Source organism: Exophiala xenobiotica, assembly GCF_000835505.1.
Source record: "Exophiala xenobiotica strain CBS 118157 unplaced genomic scaffold supercont1.3, whole genome shotgun sequence".
NCBI lineage: Eukaryota > Fungi > Ascomycota > Eurotiomycetes > Chaetothyriales > Herpotrichiellaceae > Exophiala > Exophiala xenobiotica.
Window position 1 is genome coordinate 163,475 of NW_013562492.1, and position 17,705 is coordinate 181,179.

Sequence of the window (17,705 nt, forward strand, 5' to 3'; positions counted from 1 at the left end):
CGTCATTAAGATGCAGTAGCAGCATTTATTTCTTTCCCTTTTCGAATCATGCCGCCGCATCGACAGCCACTCCGCAAAGTACACAAATGATCGACTCGTGTTCCTTTTCATTCAAACCGCTACATTGAGGCAGGCCGCGGCAGCATGAGCAAAAAGTTTAAATCGCAGGCTTCAAGCGCTCGTGCTGCTTCTGCTGCGTTCGGATCGTCCTCCTTCGGCTTCGGGCCCCCTTCAGCTGGCTTCCAGACTGCGCCGTCGTCCCTCTCATATATCGCAGAACAGCCAGACTTGACCAGTATTGCTGATCCCCACCTTGTGGTTGCGCTGAGAAACCTGAGCAAGAAGGACAGTGTCACCAAAGCCAAAGCCCTCGAGGAGTTACAGGAATATGTCAACTCTACCGCATCCACCCCAGCAATCGACGCTGGCCTGTTAGAAGCATGGGTATTTCTTCTTGCGTCTGTAATTCTGTGAAAATTCTCTAAAGCCTGTGCATAGGTCAGCCTGTACCCGCGTACCTCCATCGACAATGCACGCCGAGTTCGTCTCCTGGCACACATTCTTCAAGGGTCTCTCACTGTTCTCTCCGGCAAGCGAATTGCACCTTCCCTACCAAAAGTCATCGGACCGTGGCTGTCGGGTGTCTACGACAGCGACAAGGCAGTGGCCAGAGCTGCACAAGAGTCGATTGCGGCCTCATTCACCACTGATGAGAAGAGAAGGGCACTGTGGAAGGTGTACAAGATAGCCCTCCTCGACTATGCCGAAGATGCCATCTTCGTACAGACTGCTACGACGCTTAGTGACGAACGCTCGACGACACCTGAAGATGCCGAGGCAAAACACGTTCGCGTGGTCGGAAATGCGATGTCCTTGTTGAGTCAAGTCATAAAAGCCAACCTCTCTACTGCTGAGTCCGATAAGACAGACATTCGCAGCCGTGTTCGAGAAGCTGTACAGAACAAGAAGCTCTGGGAATACTCTTACCATGCTGATCCCACACTGAGGAGAGCAGCATGCAGTCTGGCCCTAGTGTGCTCTCAGATACTGCCGTCGGACCTGGATTGGAGAGCCATAAGCTCCTGCTTTGTTGGTAAAGCCCTGCACAGCAGTCAAATCGGTTCGTCAGGCCACCTCTCGGAAGTCATCCTGGCCCTCACATCGTCGCACCCGGAGATCTGGACGGTAGACTACACATCCAAGACTTCGGCCACGAAACGACTCTTTCAATATCTGAGGCACGGGTCCCAGCGAGGGTCTGCAGATTTCTGGAGAAATGTCTCCCTTCTGCTAAGGAAGATACCTTCTGAGCTTTGGACAGAAGGCAAGAGTGATGGCAGTATCAATCCACAGACACTTGATGATCTTGTTGAGGCCCTGCGTGCAGGTGTCACCAGTACGGATGAGCCTCGGCAGAATCTCGATATTGCTTGGTCTGTCTACGTAGATCTATCATTCTGGTTCATCGAGAAGATTGGCCAGGAGGAGTCCAGATCAGCATTCCTGTCCCAGCAAGTCTTGCCTCTTCCTGTCCAATATGTTGTTTCTGATCCTCAACAAACTCTGTGGGCCATGCCTGCATCAATTGGTACGAAGATTTCAGGAACTGTACTTGTGGAGCTCATTCGACATGGCCTAAAATCCTCATTCGACGCAGCATGGCGTCAACTCTGCCAGCATTTGGTCAATAGCATGAAAATGTCATTGCCGGAATCATCCAAAGATTTTACAAGATCTCAGGACGGCGTTGTCGCTCAGTCGAAACGACTTCTCGGTCTCAAGTCCTTCGTGCTGCAGTCTGACCAGCTTGATGCCTCCGGGCGGACCTTCGCAAAAGACGTGTTTCAACGTTCCGATGGAGAGTTGGTGGTTGCTGCAGCGGAACTTTTGAGAACCCGAAATGGCAAACCCTATGGAGCTGCCTGTGTTCTTGAAAGCGTCTCAGTAGGAGTCGAATCTTCGGACAGCTTACAAGTCTTGACCAGCTTCCTGCAATCGGACGCTCTGGACCTCTTGACTAGCCCATCTGCGGAGTATCTGATGGTGGTTATCCTCCGTATGCACCAAGACCTGGGACCAGCTGTTGCAAGATTGATTGACGCCAAGGGCAATGTTTTCGCCGCAAAGGCTTTGGAAAATCTCTTGCTCGAGATCCCAGAGCCGGCGCTATCGAAGCTCGAGGAACTCCAAACGTTTGTTTTGCAGAAAATATCTCAAGACTTTGCAGTGGAAGCTACTCAATCAATGGCAAAATCACTTTTCAAGAATGCCAATCTACAGTCTTCTCAGTTTCGACGACTTTGCGAGGAGAGGATAGTTAGCCAGCTATCCCCAGAATCACCACCACACTTGGATCAGGCTATCCTCCGCGTCCTCACAAGTCTCTTGACTGACTCCCGCTCCAGGTCTTCGGTGCTCTCCGAGGAACTGGGAAGTGGCCTTCTCTCCAAACTTCTATTGTTGTCTGATGTGGATGACTCCGACACTGCCGAGCTTGCCACATCGCTGATTCCAAAGCTCAAAATGATTTCTTCGAGCTCCAGCTCTACAGCTACTTCTTCAACAGCGGTGGTTGCGGATCAGCTGTCAGGAAAAGGCACCCCACTCGGTATATTCGTACTCATTGATCTGGCCAAGGATACATTGAGAGACGCACCATCGGGCGGTGAATCTGACTTGATATCAAGCGTCATCCCCTCCGAGGCTCAGTGGGAAAATGCACTTGAACCACATGTCTCCAGTCGACGGCCTCTGTCCCTGACAATTACAAGCATCCTTCATGGCTTGCTGTTCCTGGTGCGGGACCAGACGACGTCCCTCCAAGCAGACGATTTTCGGGACGCGGACGAATTTTCTCTTCTCTTCAGGCTGGTCTTATACGCAACCAAAATTGTCGGCGAGTCTAATATCCTTGACCGCCTATCTCCAGACCAATTACGAAATTTGTATTATTACTACCCTCTTGCATTGCAGCTGGTCAATGAAAAGTTAACAATGGAATCTGCCAACAACATTTGGCTCAATACTAGCCACGAGGTGACTGATGAGGCTGCCGACGTGCTCTCTCAAGGTAATGCATTAATACAACGATGGACCGGCAATGATGCCATGGTGAAGTCGTGGATGCAACACATCCGTTCGATCACGAACTTGACATATCGCTCTTACCTTCAGGGCTTAACCTTCACAGATATTGCATCACGGTTCGTAGACGAGCATGGGCCTGCGCTTATCATGTCTTCCTTCGAAGCCGAATTCAAGGACACGCATCGATCAGCGGATGTGGTACTCTCTGCGAGCCTAATCTGCTCTTGCCGCGATCAGCTTGTCAGCTCGCAGCAGGGTCGAAAATTGCTTAACGAATTGATTGCTGCATGCACAGACATAAAAGCGTCAGCCACGTCCACGTCAGGTCTTTGGCCTGTAGCTCTGCTTGATCTCCTACTGAACGGCGACGCTGAGCCCCTAGAGGCAATTCCCACGCAACGGATCGTTTTCTTGATGCAGGCACTTGTACGACTTCTGGACGTATCTTCAGAGAACGTCGCTCTCCAGACTCTGGCCGTCAAGATCCTTGACCCGGTCCTCTCCATGACCAGGGACATTTATGGCGATCACTGGGAGCAAATTCTCGAATATCTCAACGCTCTTTGGCGCCAGGAGCATGGTTTGGATGATGGTCTGCCTCTCATTCATGCCTCACTTCGCCTCTACGGGCGGCTAAAATCAGTCGCCAGCGCAGAAGATAGCAACGAAGACTTTGCCGATGCCTGGAAAACAGGGCAATCTGCCCTTGAGGAAGGCTTGCTCTTATGTCTGCAAACTTTCAACATCCCCAGCGCTCAGACGAACCAACCGCGCCTTATAACGGCAGAACTCCTCCAGAGACACCTTGCACAAGTGTCTGTCCGCCATGACCCGAAGCTATATGCACTGCTCCCCTCGGCAGACAATGCGATTCGCGGTGCAGCGTATGGTCTGCTCCATCGCTCCATCCCCGCAGAACAGGAACAGATCTCAATCGAGATCGCGCTAGAGAAGAAGGTTGCACATCTCCCAGAAGAACTGATGTCACTCCTGACAGAGACGCCTGGATCGGCTAATCAGGCAGGCGGCGTCCTCCGCCAGAGTTATTTGCTCAGCTGGGATTTAGTTTTTGACCACTTTACGACCTCTTCTTACAAGGTCCAGGAGATGTACACGGCGGATATTAAGGACCGAGGCGTCCTGTCAGGCCTTTTGGAACTCATCTGTGAGATTTGCATGATCACCAGTGGTCGGCCACTCGACGCTTCGAAAGTGAATTTCACAGGTTTGGAATATGGTTCAGCGGACACTGAGGAGCAAGAAGAGCGACGACTCAGCATGCATCTCTACTATTGTTGTTTATTGTATCTGCCCAGCCTCACCAGGAGCTGGTTCATTGAGCAGAAGAATCGCGTCAAATCACCATTGGAAAGCTGGACTCAGCGATACTTTTCGCCAACATTGGTGTTGGCTGCGACCCGAACCGTTACTGAATGGGCAGCAAGTCAATCACAAGAAGAAAATGAAGCCGCCATCAATGTTAAGGCATCACTGAGCGGATTCGAGACCGTGGCGTCAATCGCCATCGATCCGGAGTCTCCTCCAATATCCATAGCTATCTCTTTGCCGTCCACCTATCCGCTCGATTCGCCTACAGTGGCCTCCCGCACTCGAGTCGGAGTTTCTGATAAGAATTGGCAATCATGGTTAAGGACTTTCCAGATTATCATCTTCAGTACCGGGAGTATCATTGAAGGGCTCATCGCATTCCGGCGCAATGTCCAGGGCGCTCTGAAAGGTCAGAGTGAATGTGCTATTTGTTACAGCATCATTGGCACAGATATGCAAACTCCCAACAAACGATGTGGGACATGTCGCAACACCTTTCATGGCATTTGCCTCTTCCGGTGGTTCAAGAGCTCGAACAGCTCGAGTTGTCCGCTTTGTCGCAACAATTTCAACTATGCTTGAAACAACTTTTTCAGAGCTTACGTTGACGGCTTCACAACCGAGCAGTCTCACGACAGCATTCCCGCGCAGCACATGCAATTCACCTTTCGAGGTCTAGAGGGTGCTAGACAACTACTGTGCTGGGTGTCATAGTACTGAAAAAGGGGGTCCTTCGCGCAGAGGTGCCGGGCACAGGGCGGCAGCTCGAGCAGGACAGGACGTAGTGCAGAAGCCATCTCGACTTGCCGTCCCATTTCGGGCCTTTGACGCGTCCCGATCATCGGGCTACACGCGGAGCATACCAAGCGCTGGGAAGCTCCTTGACCGAGTGACGGAACAGTTTGCTTGGTGAGAAAGTCATCGAGGCCATCTGTCAACTTTCTTCTGGTCCTCCAGGGCCTGGTTATCCCGAATAATGAACTAAGCTTCATCAAATAAACTAGGTTTCAAGCCATGCCAGCGGGCCTCCGCTCGATAAGCGAAAGGGCAATCGGGAGCCCCGCCTCTGCTGGTATTGGTACGGACATATCGCCGGACAATGTTACCAGGACTCCCATACCTACCAAGCCCTACAGCCCAGATTCTTTCGCAGAGATGAGCAGTCAGAAGCTTGGGGACTCACCTCTACTTCTTGCCGTTCCAAGATCAGTACGCGACCAGCCCAAGCGGATTGTTTAAGATGGCCGGGTGATGAAAGCGAGAAGTCTTGCCTGAAGTGAAGATGGTCAGTCTTGGGCACGGGCACAGGGACATCAGTAGCAATTAAATGCAATTTAATCTCGGACAGTTAGACCTCTGATACGTCCTCTGCCGCACTCTGAAATAGGATGGATGATTCCGTTGTCATATAACAGTGACTGCGGTCACTATCATCGAGAGAATAATTTAGTGAAGTACTCTCAACAGACCCTATCTCATGATCCACTTGCTCAACGTAGAATTATGAAGACTTGCTCTGCTCAACGATGCCCAAAGAATGACTCGTCTTTGATTGTTTAAAGCGGCAGGGTTCGAGTTTGGCTGAAGTTCAAGCACATTCGTCATGGCCAACTTGAAGCCACTTATCAACATCATGTCCGCACCAGCAATACCAAACTTGAATACCCTACGACGAGGGGGTTTACGTGGGAGGGGAAGAGGGCGGGGTGCTGCAAGTGTTGGTGGTGTGCACACAACAACTCCAAAGACGATCCAGCAAGACGCCATTGTGCAAAACACCGACAATGATGCGGCTACCTCCCGGCTAAGTGCCGTTGATGCGGGATACCTCGAAGATCCGTATGCGCGCCTACTGACTTCTGGGGACGACGTCGCGAGACGATTGCCCTTAATGAACCGAGGTGTGTCCACGAGTATTTATGTTGGCATGATCCGAGTTGATCCTTGACAGGGACATATGTGCGGACTACGGGCATAGACAGGGTTGTCCAAACATTCTTGTCAGCAGGTGGAACGGGTCGCAAACAGATTATCTCGTTGGGCGCAGGAAGCGACACAAGATTCTTTCGACTGAAGCAAAAGCGCCGAAATCTAGATGTTGTCTACCATGAGATCGACTTCGAAGCCAACACGAGAAGGAAGATCAGTCGGCTACGAAGCCCACTCTTCTCGGCCGCGGCAAAGGACCTTGCAGGCATAGACGTACATGCACAAGATGTCGAGATATCCGCGGATGGTGCGACCCTGAGTTCGCCCGAATACACCATACACCCACAAGATCTCCGTCGACTCCCGCAGCACGATACCGGCCTGCCAGGAATCGACAAGAGCTTACCGACTCTGATCATCTCCGAATGCTGTCTTGTCTACCTGCCTCCGGACGACGCCGATGCCGTACTTCAGTACTTCTCGAAGGTGTTCCCCTCAACCACGCCTCTGGCCATTGTGATATACGAGCCCATTCGACCACACGATTCGTTTGGCAAGACCATGGTCCGCAACCTCACGAGCAGGGGCATACAGTTACAGACTCTAGAAAAGTATGCTGGGCTAGAAGAGCAAAGAAAGAGGCTGGAAGCGCATGGGTTCAAGGCGGATGGTGATGGAAGCCGCGGAGAGTCAGAAGCTGCAGATATTGAATTCATCTGGCGGCAATGGGTAGCACCGGATGAGAAAGAGAGGATCGATGGCTTGGAATGGATGGACGAAGTCGAGGAGTTTGTACTGCTGGCTCAACACTACTGCATATCTTGGGGATGGCGAGGATTTACAGACGGTGTAGCATGGGATAGTCTTCTCAGTCCGTCTAGAAGCAGTGATGGCTGACTCATTTGAATGAAAGAGTGTCCTCAGTGCCTTCTCTAGCTTATGCTTCTTCAACGACCAAGAATCAAGACGACGAGCCTCTTTAAAAATAAAGTGGCACACCAAAATGTTTGGTAATAATACGTAGGCCCGAACGAACAACTTTATGTGATAACATAGTATTTTAAAGAGATAGATATATTATTTGAGAGATACTCTATCGAATGATATAAGTTTATCAGTATGTCGACACCAAAAATTTATACGCTATCAAGGGTAGAAAGCAAGAGGTCTTCTAGATGCAGTGGTCAGGCTCAACGAGAAAACTCGGTGTTGACATGTGTCACGTGAGCCACCGACGTCACGTGCAGTGTCGATTTTGAAGGAAGGCGCCCGTCAAAAGTCTCTGAGGCAGCTGCCACCTTGCTGCCACCTTGCTGCCACCTTGTCATTTTCATCATCAGCATATCAACAACAAAACAACATGGCACCTGCAGCATCATGCAAGGCTTGCTGATATCCTTCACCACTTACTTGTATATACTTGCGTGAATTTTCTTCTCAAGGATTTCTTCTCCGCGTCTTCACCCCTTGTCGTGTGCCACCTGATCGTCAGAGGCTTGACCTGCCGTAATAATGAGCGATGGCGGCTCAGCCCAAATTTCTCCCCCAGACCAAGAACCCTCCAAAGATCAAGGGGCGAGCAACTATGAAACCCCGACTCACCTCGCTCTTCCAGCCTATCGTGTCACACTCGAACAAGAAAGCATTTGTCGATTCGACATCACCCGACATCCTTCTATGTACGCCAGCAATGGCCGTAGGGAAGGCCATTCTCGACCGGTCTCGTTCTTGAGCAAAGACCACCGTTTCTTGATTTCTTCAAGAACCGGGTCTCTTTGAGAAGCGATGGCGAGATTACAAGCTAACATTCCATCCATCTGGAAGTGGCACCCCACAGCAACAGCGAGCGGCCATAGCATAGCACAGATGAACCGCCCATCATCATTTGCCTGGCTCGGACATTGCTCGTGTTGTCCAAGCTCTAAGCTCTGGTAGGGATATTTTCTGATTCGTCGCATGAAATTTGACTGTGCTTAAGCGGGCCGCGGCTCTGGCACGATCTTGATTGACATCCCTGACTTTACCCCATTTGCAATATCAACAGTGGAGCTGTGTATGCGCCAGCCTTGCATGGCTCGAGAACCGTTTGCGATGGTCTGCCCTTGGTCACGGCCCAATTTGCACTCGAGCTTCGTTTCGAGTGTCGATCTGCGTTCTCTTGACCCTTTCACCTCGAGTTTAGCAGAACTCGTCCGCTCCTTTTCGGTCTTTTGTTTCTCGTCGTCGCTGGACTTCTCGTCGTCGATCTTGTGCTTTTGCTTTTGCTGTTGCGCGCTCTGCTCTGCGAGCACCCACATTCCTTACCACAGACACTGACCCTAGTCACTCATTCGAGTCCACAACAGCGACTGCCATTAGCAAAACCGTTCGACTGTGGCCAGCCGATGCTCATGCGCCAGTTTCTATAGAACATCCAGCAATACCTTGCCTTGAGCAATGCGCAAACGAACCATCACCTCGAGCGCCAGCGCTCTGCTGCTATTTACAGCTTCACTGGTCGCCGCAAAGCACGGGGCACACGAACACCTCGAAGCGCTGCACAAGAGACATCGCATCCATCGCCAGCTGGACCCCAGGTCAACAGCCGAGAATGCTGAACAAGGCGTGGAAATAAGGTCGACTCCTGAGACCACGACTCAAGCAACCGTAGAAAAGCGCGGCGGGCAGTGCGCTTTCCCAACTGATGCGGGATTGGTCGCGGTGACTCCAAATGAGGCGAACGCTGGATGGGCTATGAGCCCTGATCAGCCGTGTACTCCTGGAAACTACTGCCCTTATGCCTGCCCACCTGGTGAGGTAATGATGCAATGGGATCCAAGTGCCACATCATATACTTACCCGAAATCAATGGTATTCCCATCCTCTCTGTTATACGAATTATGACTGACTTCGACTAGAACGGCGGTCTGTATTGTGACGAAAGCGGCAACATTCAGAAACCTTTCCCGAGCAAGCCCTACTGCCAGTCCACGGCGAGCAACATTGGCGTTCAGAACAATGCTGGTAGCGTTGTCTCGTTCTGTCAGACGGTGCTCCCTGGTAACGAAGCCATGCTCATTCCCACTGCTGTCACCGACTATGCGACCCTGGCTGTTCCAGACACCAGTTATTGGTGCGGGACGGCTGCGCACTACTATATCAATCCACCTGGAACTGATACCGATACAGCTTGTGTCTGGGGCACAAAGAGTAGTCCCTGGGGCAACTGGTCACCATACGTCGCTGGAGCCAATGTCGACACCTCGGGAAGTACTTTTATCAAACTTGGATGGAATCCCATCTACCTTGAACCAGCCACCCCTTTCCGCAATAACATGCCGAACTGGGGTGTCAAGATCGACTGTCCCAACGGCGGCTGTAACGGGCTTCCCTGCGCAATCGATCCCAGCCAAAACAGTGTCAACCAGATGGTTGGTAGCTCCAGCGATGGAGCTGGTGGTGGCGCATTCTGCGTGGTCACGGTGGACAAGGGGGCGACCGCCAACTTTGTGGTTTTCAACACCGGTGGCGACGAAAGTGACAACAACAGCGGCAGCAGTGCAAGTTCGACCACGACGTGGAACAAGGGTGGTCATGGTGGGCAATTCTTCCAGTCCACCAGTAACGCGGCAACCTCTTCCACCCCTTCTTCCTCGTCATCCTCAAGCACGACCACTACGGTTGCCTGGACTCCAAGTGCTTCGTCGTCATCGTCATCAAGTCACACATCAAGCTCGGTCTCGCTCTGGACTTCAGCGACCAACACCTACACGTCGAGAGGACCGACGCACTCGCCTTATTACTCCATCTTCAACAACCACACGACATACGTTCCCACCGACAGCGCTCCTCAAATTTCCAGCAGTGAAGCTACTGCTACTCCATCTGGGCCGAGCTCAGCAGTGCAACCCTCGATTTTACCTGCTACAGGGGCTGCTTCTTCTGTCACCATCTCCATGGTCGGCCTTCTCACTGGCCTGGCCTTCTACGCCCTAGCACCATTGTGATGCATCGCCGCATCATCATGCAGAAGAGCTTTTCCGAGCAATAATGTGGTCCTCGGAACTCTAGCGCAGCTGGACTTGCAAGATCCTCCTATGCAACCCTGTATCGGCTGGTTATTCTCGACCGACATCTTCTTTTCTTTTGTCGACACTTTTCTTAACGAACCTTTTTCTTTTCGAGAGAATTTCTTGGAAACACATCCACCATTTTGGAACAACATTCTGGTAATGCCGGCAAAGCAAGGGTTTCAGCGAATTACTTTCACACTTGATGCTTGTGGATAAAAGTCAGCGAGGAGTAACATGAGCAGGAAAGAATGGGATTTGCTGTTCGTATTCGGGGGTTTTATGTACGGATTGAAGGCCTTTTGAATAACGATGTCCACGTTTGTGCTTTGCATATGGAGAGGGAGATGGAGATGGCGGGCGTGGGTGGAATGTTTGGGACAGGAGGACTCATGTTGTAGAAGAGTGTATAGCTGATTGTAATGTAAATATCATTATCTCTGGAGGCTGACGAGGACTGTCAATACGAATTACTATCGTAGTATGTAAGAAAGAACCAGGAACCAGTATCGGATTTGTCGCACATGCTGCCACTGTTTGGACTCACAGGTCCGATCCGGGGTTGACGGCGATCATGTCTCCCCACCTCTTCATCCATACCACAGAAGTTACAGTATGCACACGCTCCTAACTCACTCACTCACTCACGCCTCTGCATCTTGGGTTCGACCTTACAGTCTGCTCTCCTTGATTCTCAAGCTCGACCTGGCCATCTCTACACTAACAACATCTTTGTCTTCAGCACACTCCTTGTAGACTCCCACCGACTTCTGGTCTAAGGCAACCGGCCTGATACCCCGCCAACACACTCACTCTCTTGAACAAACCACGTTACAGTCAAGATGCCGGCGGCATCACCTCAGACAGTACGTTTCCAGCTGCTCCAAGACAGGAGGCCCTATTCGTTGTACACCCACATTTATTCCATCGATTGTTTTTCCCGCGGCTTCCTACGCCTTGCCATAGTTTTTTCCACGCCGCAGCACATCCTCAACAGTGACCACCATGCAAACATCCCCAACCAACTCCTGAACCAAGTGACTAACACTGTGATGTGCAGGTCAAACTAAAATCCACCCTGCGCCTATTGATTCCACGGCTCCGCAATGCGCAAAAGAAAGACACGGCGCTCTCGATCGCGGCGAGGCGTGAAATGGCCGAACTCCTCTCACAATCGCGCGAGGCCTCGGCGCGCATCCGCGTCGAGAACATCATCCACACCGACATCACGGTCGAACTGATGGAGATCCTCGAGCTCTACGCCGAACTCCTCCTCGCCCGCGCGGGCCTGCTCGACGTGCGTGACAAAAACATCAAGGAAGGTCTGAATGTCAATTCCACATCGGAGGGCGAAAGTAACAACAGCAACAACAATACCGGTCTCGAAGAGGCGGCGGCAAGCATCATATACTCGGCACCGCGACTGGCGCGCGACGTCAGGGAGCTCGGGCTCGTGCGGAACATGCTGATCGAGCGGTTCGGCAAGGAGTTTTCGATGCGCGCCAACGAGAATCAGGACGGCATCGTGCCGGCGCGGGTCGCGGACAAATTGAAGGTCGACCCGCCAAGTGCGAGGCTGGTCCAGGCGTACCTCGAGGAGATTGCGCGCGCGTACGGCGTGGACTGGCCGCCGAACCGGGAAGATGTGGATGAGTTGAGCAGGGAGGTCGACAACGAAGAACAAGAACGAGCCGCGGGGATCGACGATGATGACGACGATGATGGTGTAGGAGGAGGATCAAAGGAGCTGCCCATCCTCGCGGAGGGTGCTGCACCCGCGACACCACAGAAACCGCCGAACAAGATCGACATCGGGTCCTTGCAGAGGGCGACGCCGCCGTCCAGTCTAGCGCCCGGAGGTGCGAAGAGTCCAGTCTCTGTGGCGCCCCCAGCACCGCGGTCGGACAATCCAAGTCCAAAGGTCAAGTTGCCCGGCGGAGGGGAGATCGGAAAGGATATCAAGTCTAGACCGCCGCCGGCGACGGGGTCAACGACGAAGGGAAAGGCGGCTCCAGCGGGAGGAGGAGGAACCTCCGCAGGTCTTTTGCCAGGAAAGGTTCCTACAGTGGATGACTTGGCCAAGAGGTTCCAGGCGCTGAAAAGATGATGATGGTTGGGTACTCCATGAGAATGTGAACATTTTGTTACGACTACCCTATGAAGGTCCGGAAGCGGGAGGCTTCTAGCATTCCAGACTTTCCGACACACTGTCCGCTCATCCATTTGTAGAATTCATGTTGACCGGGAGGAATTGATTGCCTGGCGGCCTCCCCTCCTGTCTTCGACTGTCGATGTCAGACAGTCACGGGGAAACGTCAACACGAGATAGCGACACCGAGCTTCAGCCTGGACAGACCAATCCACCGCGACAATTGTGAGCGCCGCTGGATTTTGGCCGTTGATCGAGCATTTAATGCTCCCTCCAAGTCGCAGACTTTATACAGCTGTTATGATGTTCGGCTCGTCCGTGCTTGGGCTGGTGGGCGTAACGTGCTCGGGTGAGCACTGCTTCGGCAGAGTCGTTCGAGATCTTCGTGTGTCCAAATTGATACATAGCCGTCCCGCTGTGCTGATATGATGCTCGTTGTCCTCTCTCGTGGCTGATTTGCCCAAATACGACTGCACTGTACTGCAAGCTTCGAGTTCGCCCTCGCGGAGTCCGACAGAGCCCGCGAAGAGGTACATCCCGTTTCAAGACGCGGTATACCTGGCTGAGGGCGTTTGTCTCCCCGCCCGTGGTGTTACGTTGTATAATCTCTTCGCCCTCATCTCGAGGGACTCTTACTCCATGATCCCTTCTCACTCCAACTTGTCCAAGTGCTCCAATCTCGTCAACACGACCTGCTTACTCGTCTCCTCGATCTCTCCGGCCAGAAAGACCTCATCCAGAATGGCATAGACCTTGTAGAAGTTGAACACGAGATCCAGTTCGCAGACGTTTCCGAAGAACTGGTCGAGCACTTCGACAAAGAAGTGGATCGCCTCGAGGTACGCGAGCTCATTGTCATTGGCGTCGACACATACGCAGAAGAACAGACCCGCGTAGCGCCTGTAGACGATCTTCGTTGACGACAGATTCTGCCGGACCAGCGAATGATTGTGATGCGCCGACGAGGACGAGGTGCTAGGTGCGGACCGGAACTCGACGAAGTTGGATTGGTATTTCTGGTCGCGAGGCGCGATGAGCCGGTGGACCTTTGTGGATCAGAGAGTCAGTGTGCCAGTCGTAAAGGAGAAGAGAAGAAAAGGCAACGGGAGAAATGCGCATGTCCTTACCTCGCCCTTCAATTTGACCTTCTCTTCATCGGTGTACGGGGCGTACCATTTGGCGAGTCGAGTTTTGCCTTGCCGGTTTTGCACGAGGATGAATGAGAGGACCATGGTGATGACAGATAGTGAGGCCCGGGTCGAGGTCGAAGCCTATAGAGAAGGCCAGTGTCTTTCGTTGTCGTAACGGCGATGGAGGAAGGGGAGTTTAGAAAGCGGAATCCGGGGATGAGAATAATGCAGGGGCCCGGCCGTGGAGACACGTGCTTCGACTTATGAAATTCAATAGTGTTGCTTCTATCCGTACTCTCTCAAGATATAGACATGAGGTTGCATCTTCTGAAGGTCGATGTCTCATAGCTACGGTAGCTACCGAGCACTTCCATCAGCTTCGCCTGCGAAATTCCAGTCGAGAAAGTAGATCAACACAAGTAGATCAACACGAGTAGATTTGCCGCATCTCGTCGGATACACCAGGCTAGATTTCAACCCGCCCCGATACCTTTATACCATACGGGCCTGAGTTCCTCCCAGCGCCAGCAATGCACCTTTTGCGAAGCCATAGCCTCCCACGCAGCCTGCTGATACTCTAGATATATGCTGAAGCATGCCCTCTGGAAGTTGTTCTTCCTCAGCCGAACATCTTGTTCATTGCTTTATGCGCCAACTCCACACCGACGAAGGTCGCTGCATTCGCCGGCACTGCTCTCGCCAACGCGGGTCCAAATCCAGGGAAGAAAGCTTTGATCCCACCACTCCGGTACACCCCTGAAATGACGCCACTTATCGTCGGCCGTCCCTCTGCTGTTTGTATCCTCGACTTGATCGTGTCCACGGGGAAGACTGGAATCCACATGGCCACACCGGCGGCACCACCTGCAGTCATAACGGCCGGCAGACTCAGTTCGCCGGTCGCGTTACCATTCTCATCCTTTGGGCTCAAACTGCGCTTGACGTACTCGTACACGGCGAAATATGCTGCAGAACCAGGTCCGTCGCGAGCCAAGGTCATGGCGCTCCCACGAAATACCGACCGTATGCCGCCTTCCTTGTAAAGCTGTCTGACGACATCGACACCTCCACTGTATTTAGGCTTCTCGCCTGGTGCGAGTTGTTTCTGGCCCTGAATTTGCAGCAGGACCTTGACACGCTCGAAGGGCGCAGTGATCAGGGTCATAGGAACGGCGGAGAAGAAGCCAGCCGCTGAGATCTGACCTATGCTGTATTGAGGGGTGTTGTTGACCACGGGGACTGTAGTGAAGGTGTTGACCAGTCGCTTGCCCATATCGTAACCCCAGAAGCTGACGGCGAACATGGGCGTAACACCCACAAGAGGCGCAGAGACACCGGCATATAGACCTCGTGCAAGACCTTCTCGAGCCACTGTCTTCCTGACAACATCCATAGCGCCGCTGTAGACTCCCTTCTCGGCTGTCTGCAATCGGACTTTCACCAGGTCAAAGGGATGGCCGACAATGACCGCGCAGATACCACCGACACCGCCTGCAGCGAGAGACCTTAGCCCCGAGACAGCACCCTTGGCGCTTTCTTTTATTTCTTCCTTCAGCTCCGCTTTCGAGGGCAGTTCGTCCACCGACGTAGGTATCGTCGTCGGCGCCATTGTGAAGGTGAGGTGGAGGACGAGGAGGGGAGCTCAATGGAGGATGCTGTTCCTTTGCTCGAGACCAGTCCTAGGTCGCAGGTTCCTCAGAGAAGATTTCTTCAATCCCTAGGCAGCGGACAGACGGATGGGAGAGTGATCAACAGGACGCCCAGAGCTCAAGAGGAGGGGCACATGCCAATTGGGTGGTGGTTGTGAGGGCTCGTTTAGCAGTGTGATATCATGGTCGAGGTAGCAGATGGACAAAGAGGGCAACAACTTTTAGGGAATATGAAGAGGACCAGATATGTTTTCTATGCAGGAGAATGTGCAGCGGAAGGTGTTTCTATTTTATTTTATTTTATTGGGAAGCTTGTGACAGCAACATGCAGCAGCAAGATCTTGCATTATCCATCCAGACGGCCGAATCGACGACCCAAATTCTTCCCCCTTGAAGCCTGTAAATCAACAACCGAGGCTCGGAGTTTTCAGTCTATTTCGCCCGTGGGGAGCCACGAATTGGGCATGGCTCAGACTCGTTCCGGGTGGTTTTCGCACCAAAGGATATGGCTTGATGGATACTCGTATTGTCAGAGTTCAGTGAGGGCCCCATCGATCGAAGAGTCCCTTAATATATATGGAGTACTCCAGTATGGATTCCCGGCAACAGTTCGGCCCAGTACAAGTAGGATGAGTGTGGATGAGTATGAGGTTGATAGAGTATGCATGTTTTTGGTTCATTTCGTAAAAACATGGCTATATCCATCCCCCCCCCCCAATGACCGCTTCAACCAAAACGCCAATGTATCCAGCTCTAGTGTACAATTTTCGTGAACAGTCACAGGAATCATCTGATCAGGAGCCGGATAAGAAGCCAAGATCAGGCAATGCTGGATCCTGTGCTCAATGAGAACGTCCCATATGACCCATTCCATGCATCGCCTTCATCATGTCTCCGAGCTTGTCGCCGAACAACAAGTGCGCTTCGGCAACGAGAAGCATGGTGAAAAGTAGCCAGCAAGCCATAACAATCAAAGCAACTTTGACCATAAGTTTGAGGAGACGAACCCGGCTTGCCCAGGGGAAACTTCTCCACGCTTCCACGAGTCCAATCTTGCCCTGACCACCAAGAATGGTAGGGGTGGTCTTGCCACCAAAAGTGCGGTCAAAGGGGACGATAGTCTCATCCTCTTCTGGGAGCATTGATGCGGCCACTCGGACCAACGTCACGCTGGCGGGGATCTGGAGCAGGACGAACAGAAGGACGGTCAGGAACATGCCCATGAATCCTTGTGCTCCGACGGCGTAAAGATCCTTCCGGCCAGGGTTATACTCAGGGTTGTGCATATGCTTGAGCGATCCGAAACTGCCGCACACGAGCATGGGCATGATGGCCACGATCTGGTTAGAGGTGGCCCACAATGCAACAGCCGGTGCAATCTTGGGCCACGTCTTGAACGAAGGGATCCGCTGATACCACCTCTTCTCGCTGGGTTCGGAAATAACTATGTGAACCCAGGTCATATGCCAGGTTGCGAGGATCGTCTCGGCAACAATGGCAGCCAAAGCAATTCCAAGTCGGTTGCCGAGGAGAGCCCCAACGATAGAGACGAGAATACCGCTTGCAATGTTCCAGACGATGAACATGGACAGGCCACGGAAACGAGACCAGTAGCCTGCTCGGGCTCGGAGGTGAAGCATGGAACGACGGATTGAGGCCGTGATGGGTTTGTTGCGGACAAGGAGAACGTCGCCATCTTCTTCGTCGTCGGTAGGTTTTGGAGTCGCTGTCTCAGAGTAGGCAGGAGGAGTTGTAGGTTCGATCGTATCAACAGGAACGTAAGCATCGGTTTCAGGAGACTCGACCATGCAGAGGGTGGGAAGGAGGTGGCCATAAGTATAGGCGATCTAGCAGGAGTTAGCAGACAACTCTCCAGAGTCTTGACAGATGAACATACGCAGAACATGATGATTATGGCGAGCAATCCGCTCAGAAAGAACACCAACGCCGCCACAGGAGGGATCTGAAGGGGATGGCCATCGCCTGGCTTGCCGTGGCTACCATCATCTGATCCAGATCCAGCCATCATGCCATGCTTGTGCATGCCGTGAGCGGCTTCCATACCACGGCGGACGAAATGAGATGTGAGTGTCATGTTTGCAATTGACTGTTGACAATGAGGGATGAAGAGCCAGGCGGTTGAGACGTAGGAAGAAAAGAAGGTAAGATGAGAGGTCGTCTTTATTCAAGGCAGCAACAATAATCGGTTCGGAGGATTGGGGCTGAAGATGAGCCAGAGCGTTACGTGTTTCACAGGGACAAAGAAACCGCCCTCGTCACCCAATCAGGTGCCGAAAGAATCACCAATAGGCGTGCCGGGCTTCCGGTAGGCCTAGTTAGTGAGCCCAGTCGTGCCTGGGTGTATTTTGGGATCACGCCGCAT

At 52.4% G+C, this 17,705-nt stretch overlaps 8 protein-coding genes across 8 annotated transcripts; 4 read left to right on the plus strand and 4 right to left on the minus strand.

Moving 5' to 3' along the window:
* Positions 1-57: 57 nt before the first annotated feature.
* Positions 58-5,781, plus strand: PV05_04222 (uncharacterized protein). Its single transcript, XM_013460613.1, has 2 exons — positions 58-444; positions 499-5,781. Exons 1-2 carry the CDS (start codon positions 145-147, stop codon positions 4,996-4,998), a joined length of 4,800 nt encoding a protein of 1,599 aa, XP_013316067.1. The 5' UTR covers positions 58-144; the 3' UTR covers positions 4,999-5,781.
* A 238-nt stretch (positions 5,782-6,019) lies between these two features.
* PV05_04223 (uncharacterized protein) lies at positions 6,020-7,390 on the plus strand (the record flags this gene model as incomplete). Its single annotated transcript, XM_013460614.1, has 2 exons — positions 6,020-6,317; positions 6,368-7,390. 2 exons carry the CDS (start codon positions 6,020-6,022, stop codon positions 7,240-7,242), a joined length of 1,173 nt encoding a protein of 390 aa, XP_013316068.1. The 3' UTR covers positions 7,243-7,390.
* Positions 7,391-8,318: 928 nt separating this feature from the next.
* Positions 8,319-8,642, minus strand: PV05_04224 (uncharacterized protein; the record flags this gene model as incomplete). Its single annotated transcript, XM_013460615.1, has 1 exon — positions 8,319-8,642. One exon carries the CDS (start codon positions 8,640-8,642, stop codon positions 8,319-8,321), a length of 324 nt encoding a protein of 107 aa, XP_013316069.1.
* Positions 8,503-10,891, plus strand: PV05_04225 (uncharacterized protein). Its single transcript, XM_013460616.1, has 2 exons — positions 8,503-9,195; positions 9,243-10,891. The coding sequence occupies exons 1-2, from the start codon at positions 8,782-8,784 to the stop codon at positions 10,329-10,331; spliced, it is 1,503 nt and encodes a 500-aa protein (XP_013316070.1). The 5' UTR covers positions 8,503-8,781; the 3' UTR covers positions 10,332-10,891.
* A 123-nt stretch (positions 10,892-11,014) lies between these two features.
* Positions 11,015-12,868, plus strand: PV05_04226 (uncharacterized protein). Its single transcript, XM_013460617.1, has 2 exons — positions 11,015-11,260; positions 11,455-12,868. Exons 1-2 carry the CDS (start codon positions 11,237-11,239, stop codon positions 12,499-12,501), a joined length of 1,071 nt encoding a protein of 356 aa, XP_013316071.1. The 5' UTR covers positions 11,015-11,236; the 3' UTR covers positions 12,502-12,868.
* On the minus strand, positions 12,108-13,845 carry PV05_04227 (uncharacterized protein). Its single transcript, XM_013460618.1, has 2 exons — positions 13,671-13,845; positions 12,108-13,589 (listed from the first exon to the last, which is right to left on the minus strand). The coding sequence occupies exons 1-2, from the start codon at positions 13,773-13,775 to the stop codon at positions 13,194-13,196; spliced, it is 501 nt and encodes a 166-aa protein (XP_013316072.1). The 5' UTR covers positions 13,776-13,845; the 3' UTR covers positions 12,108-13,193.
* An 85-nt stretch (positions 13,846-13,930) lies between these two features.
* Positions 13,931-15,608, minus strand: PV05_04228 (uncharacterized protein). Its single transcript, XM_013460619.1, has one exon. The coding sequence runs from the start codon at positions 15,280-15,282 to the stop codon at positions 14,293-14,295; it is 990 nt and encodes a 329-aa protein (XP_013316073.1). The 5' UTR covers positions 15,283-15,608; the 3' UTR covers positions 13,931-14,292.
* A 7-nt stretch (positions 15,609-15,615) lies between these two features.
* On the minus strand, positions 15,616-17,531 carry PV05_04229 (uncharacterized protein). The gene is made up of 2 exons (XM_013460620.1): positions 17,220-17,531; positions 15,616-17,169 (listed from the first exon to the last, which is right to left on the minus strand). The coding sequence occupies exons 1-2, from the start codon at positions 17,415-17,417 to the stop codon at positions 16,165-16,167; spliced, it is 1,203 nt and encodes a 400-aa protein (XP_013316074.1). The 5' UTR covers positions 17,418-17,531; the 3' UTR covers positions 15,616-16,164.
* Positions 17,532-17,705: the final 174 nt, after the last annotated feature.

Excerpts from the sequence above, each read along its gene's own strand:
- PV05_04222 (XM_013460613.1), top strand. The coding sequence starts at position 145 with ATGAGCAAAAAGTTTAAATCGCAGGCTTCAAGCGCTCGTGCTGCTTCT. Across the intron at positions 445-498 it reads CTGGCCTGTTAGAAGCATGG|GTCAGCCTGTACCCGCGTAC; the intron begins GTATTTCTTCTT and ends GCCTGTGCATAG.
- PV05_04225 (XM_013460616.1), top strand. The coding sequence starts at position 8,782 with ATGCGCAAACGAACCATCACCTCGAGCGCCAGCGCTCTGCTGCTATTT. Across the intron at positions 9,196-9,242 it reads ATACTTACCCGAAATCAATG|AACGGCGGTCTGTATTGTGA; the intron begins GTATTCCCATCC and ends GACTTCGACTAG.
- PV05_04226 (XM_013460617.1), top strand. The coding sequence starts at position 11,237 with ATGCCGGCGGCATCACCTCAGACA. Across the intron at positions 11,261-11,454 it reads CGGCGGCATCACCTCAGACA|GTCAAACTAAAATCCACCCT; the intron begins GTACGTTTCCAG and ends TGTGATGTGCAG.
- PV05_04227 (XM_013460618.1), bottom strand. The coding sequence starts at position 13,775 with ATGGTCCTCTCATTCATCCTCGTGCAAAACCGGCAAGGCAAAACTCGA. Across the intron at positions 13,590-13,670 it reads AGGTCAAATTGAAGGGCGAG|GTCCACCGGCTCATCGCGCC; the intron begins GTAAGGACATGC and ends TGATCCACAAAG.
- PV05_04228 (XM_013460619.1), bottom strand. The coding sequence starts at position 15,282 with ATGGCGCCGACGACGATACCTACGTCGGTGGACGAACTGCCCTCGAAA.
- PV05_04229 (XM_013460620.1), bottom strand. The coding sequence starts at position 17,417 with ATGACACTCACATCTCATTTCGTCCGCCGTGGTATGGAAGCCGCTCAC. Across the intron at positions 17,170-17,219 it reads CCATAATCATCATGTTCTGC|ATCGCCTATACTTATGGCCA; the intron begins GTATGTTCATCT and ends AACTCCTGCTAG.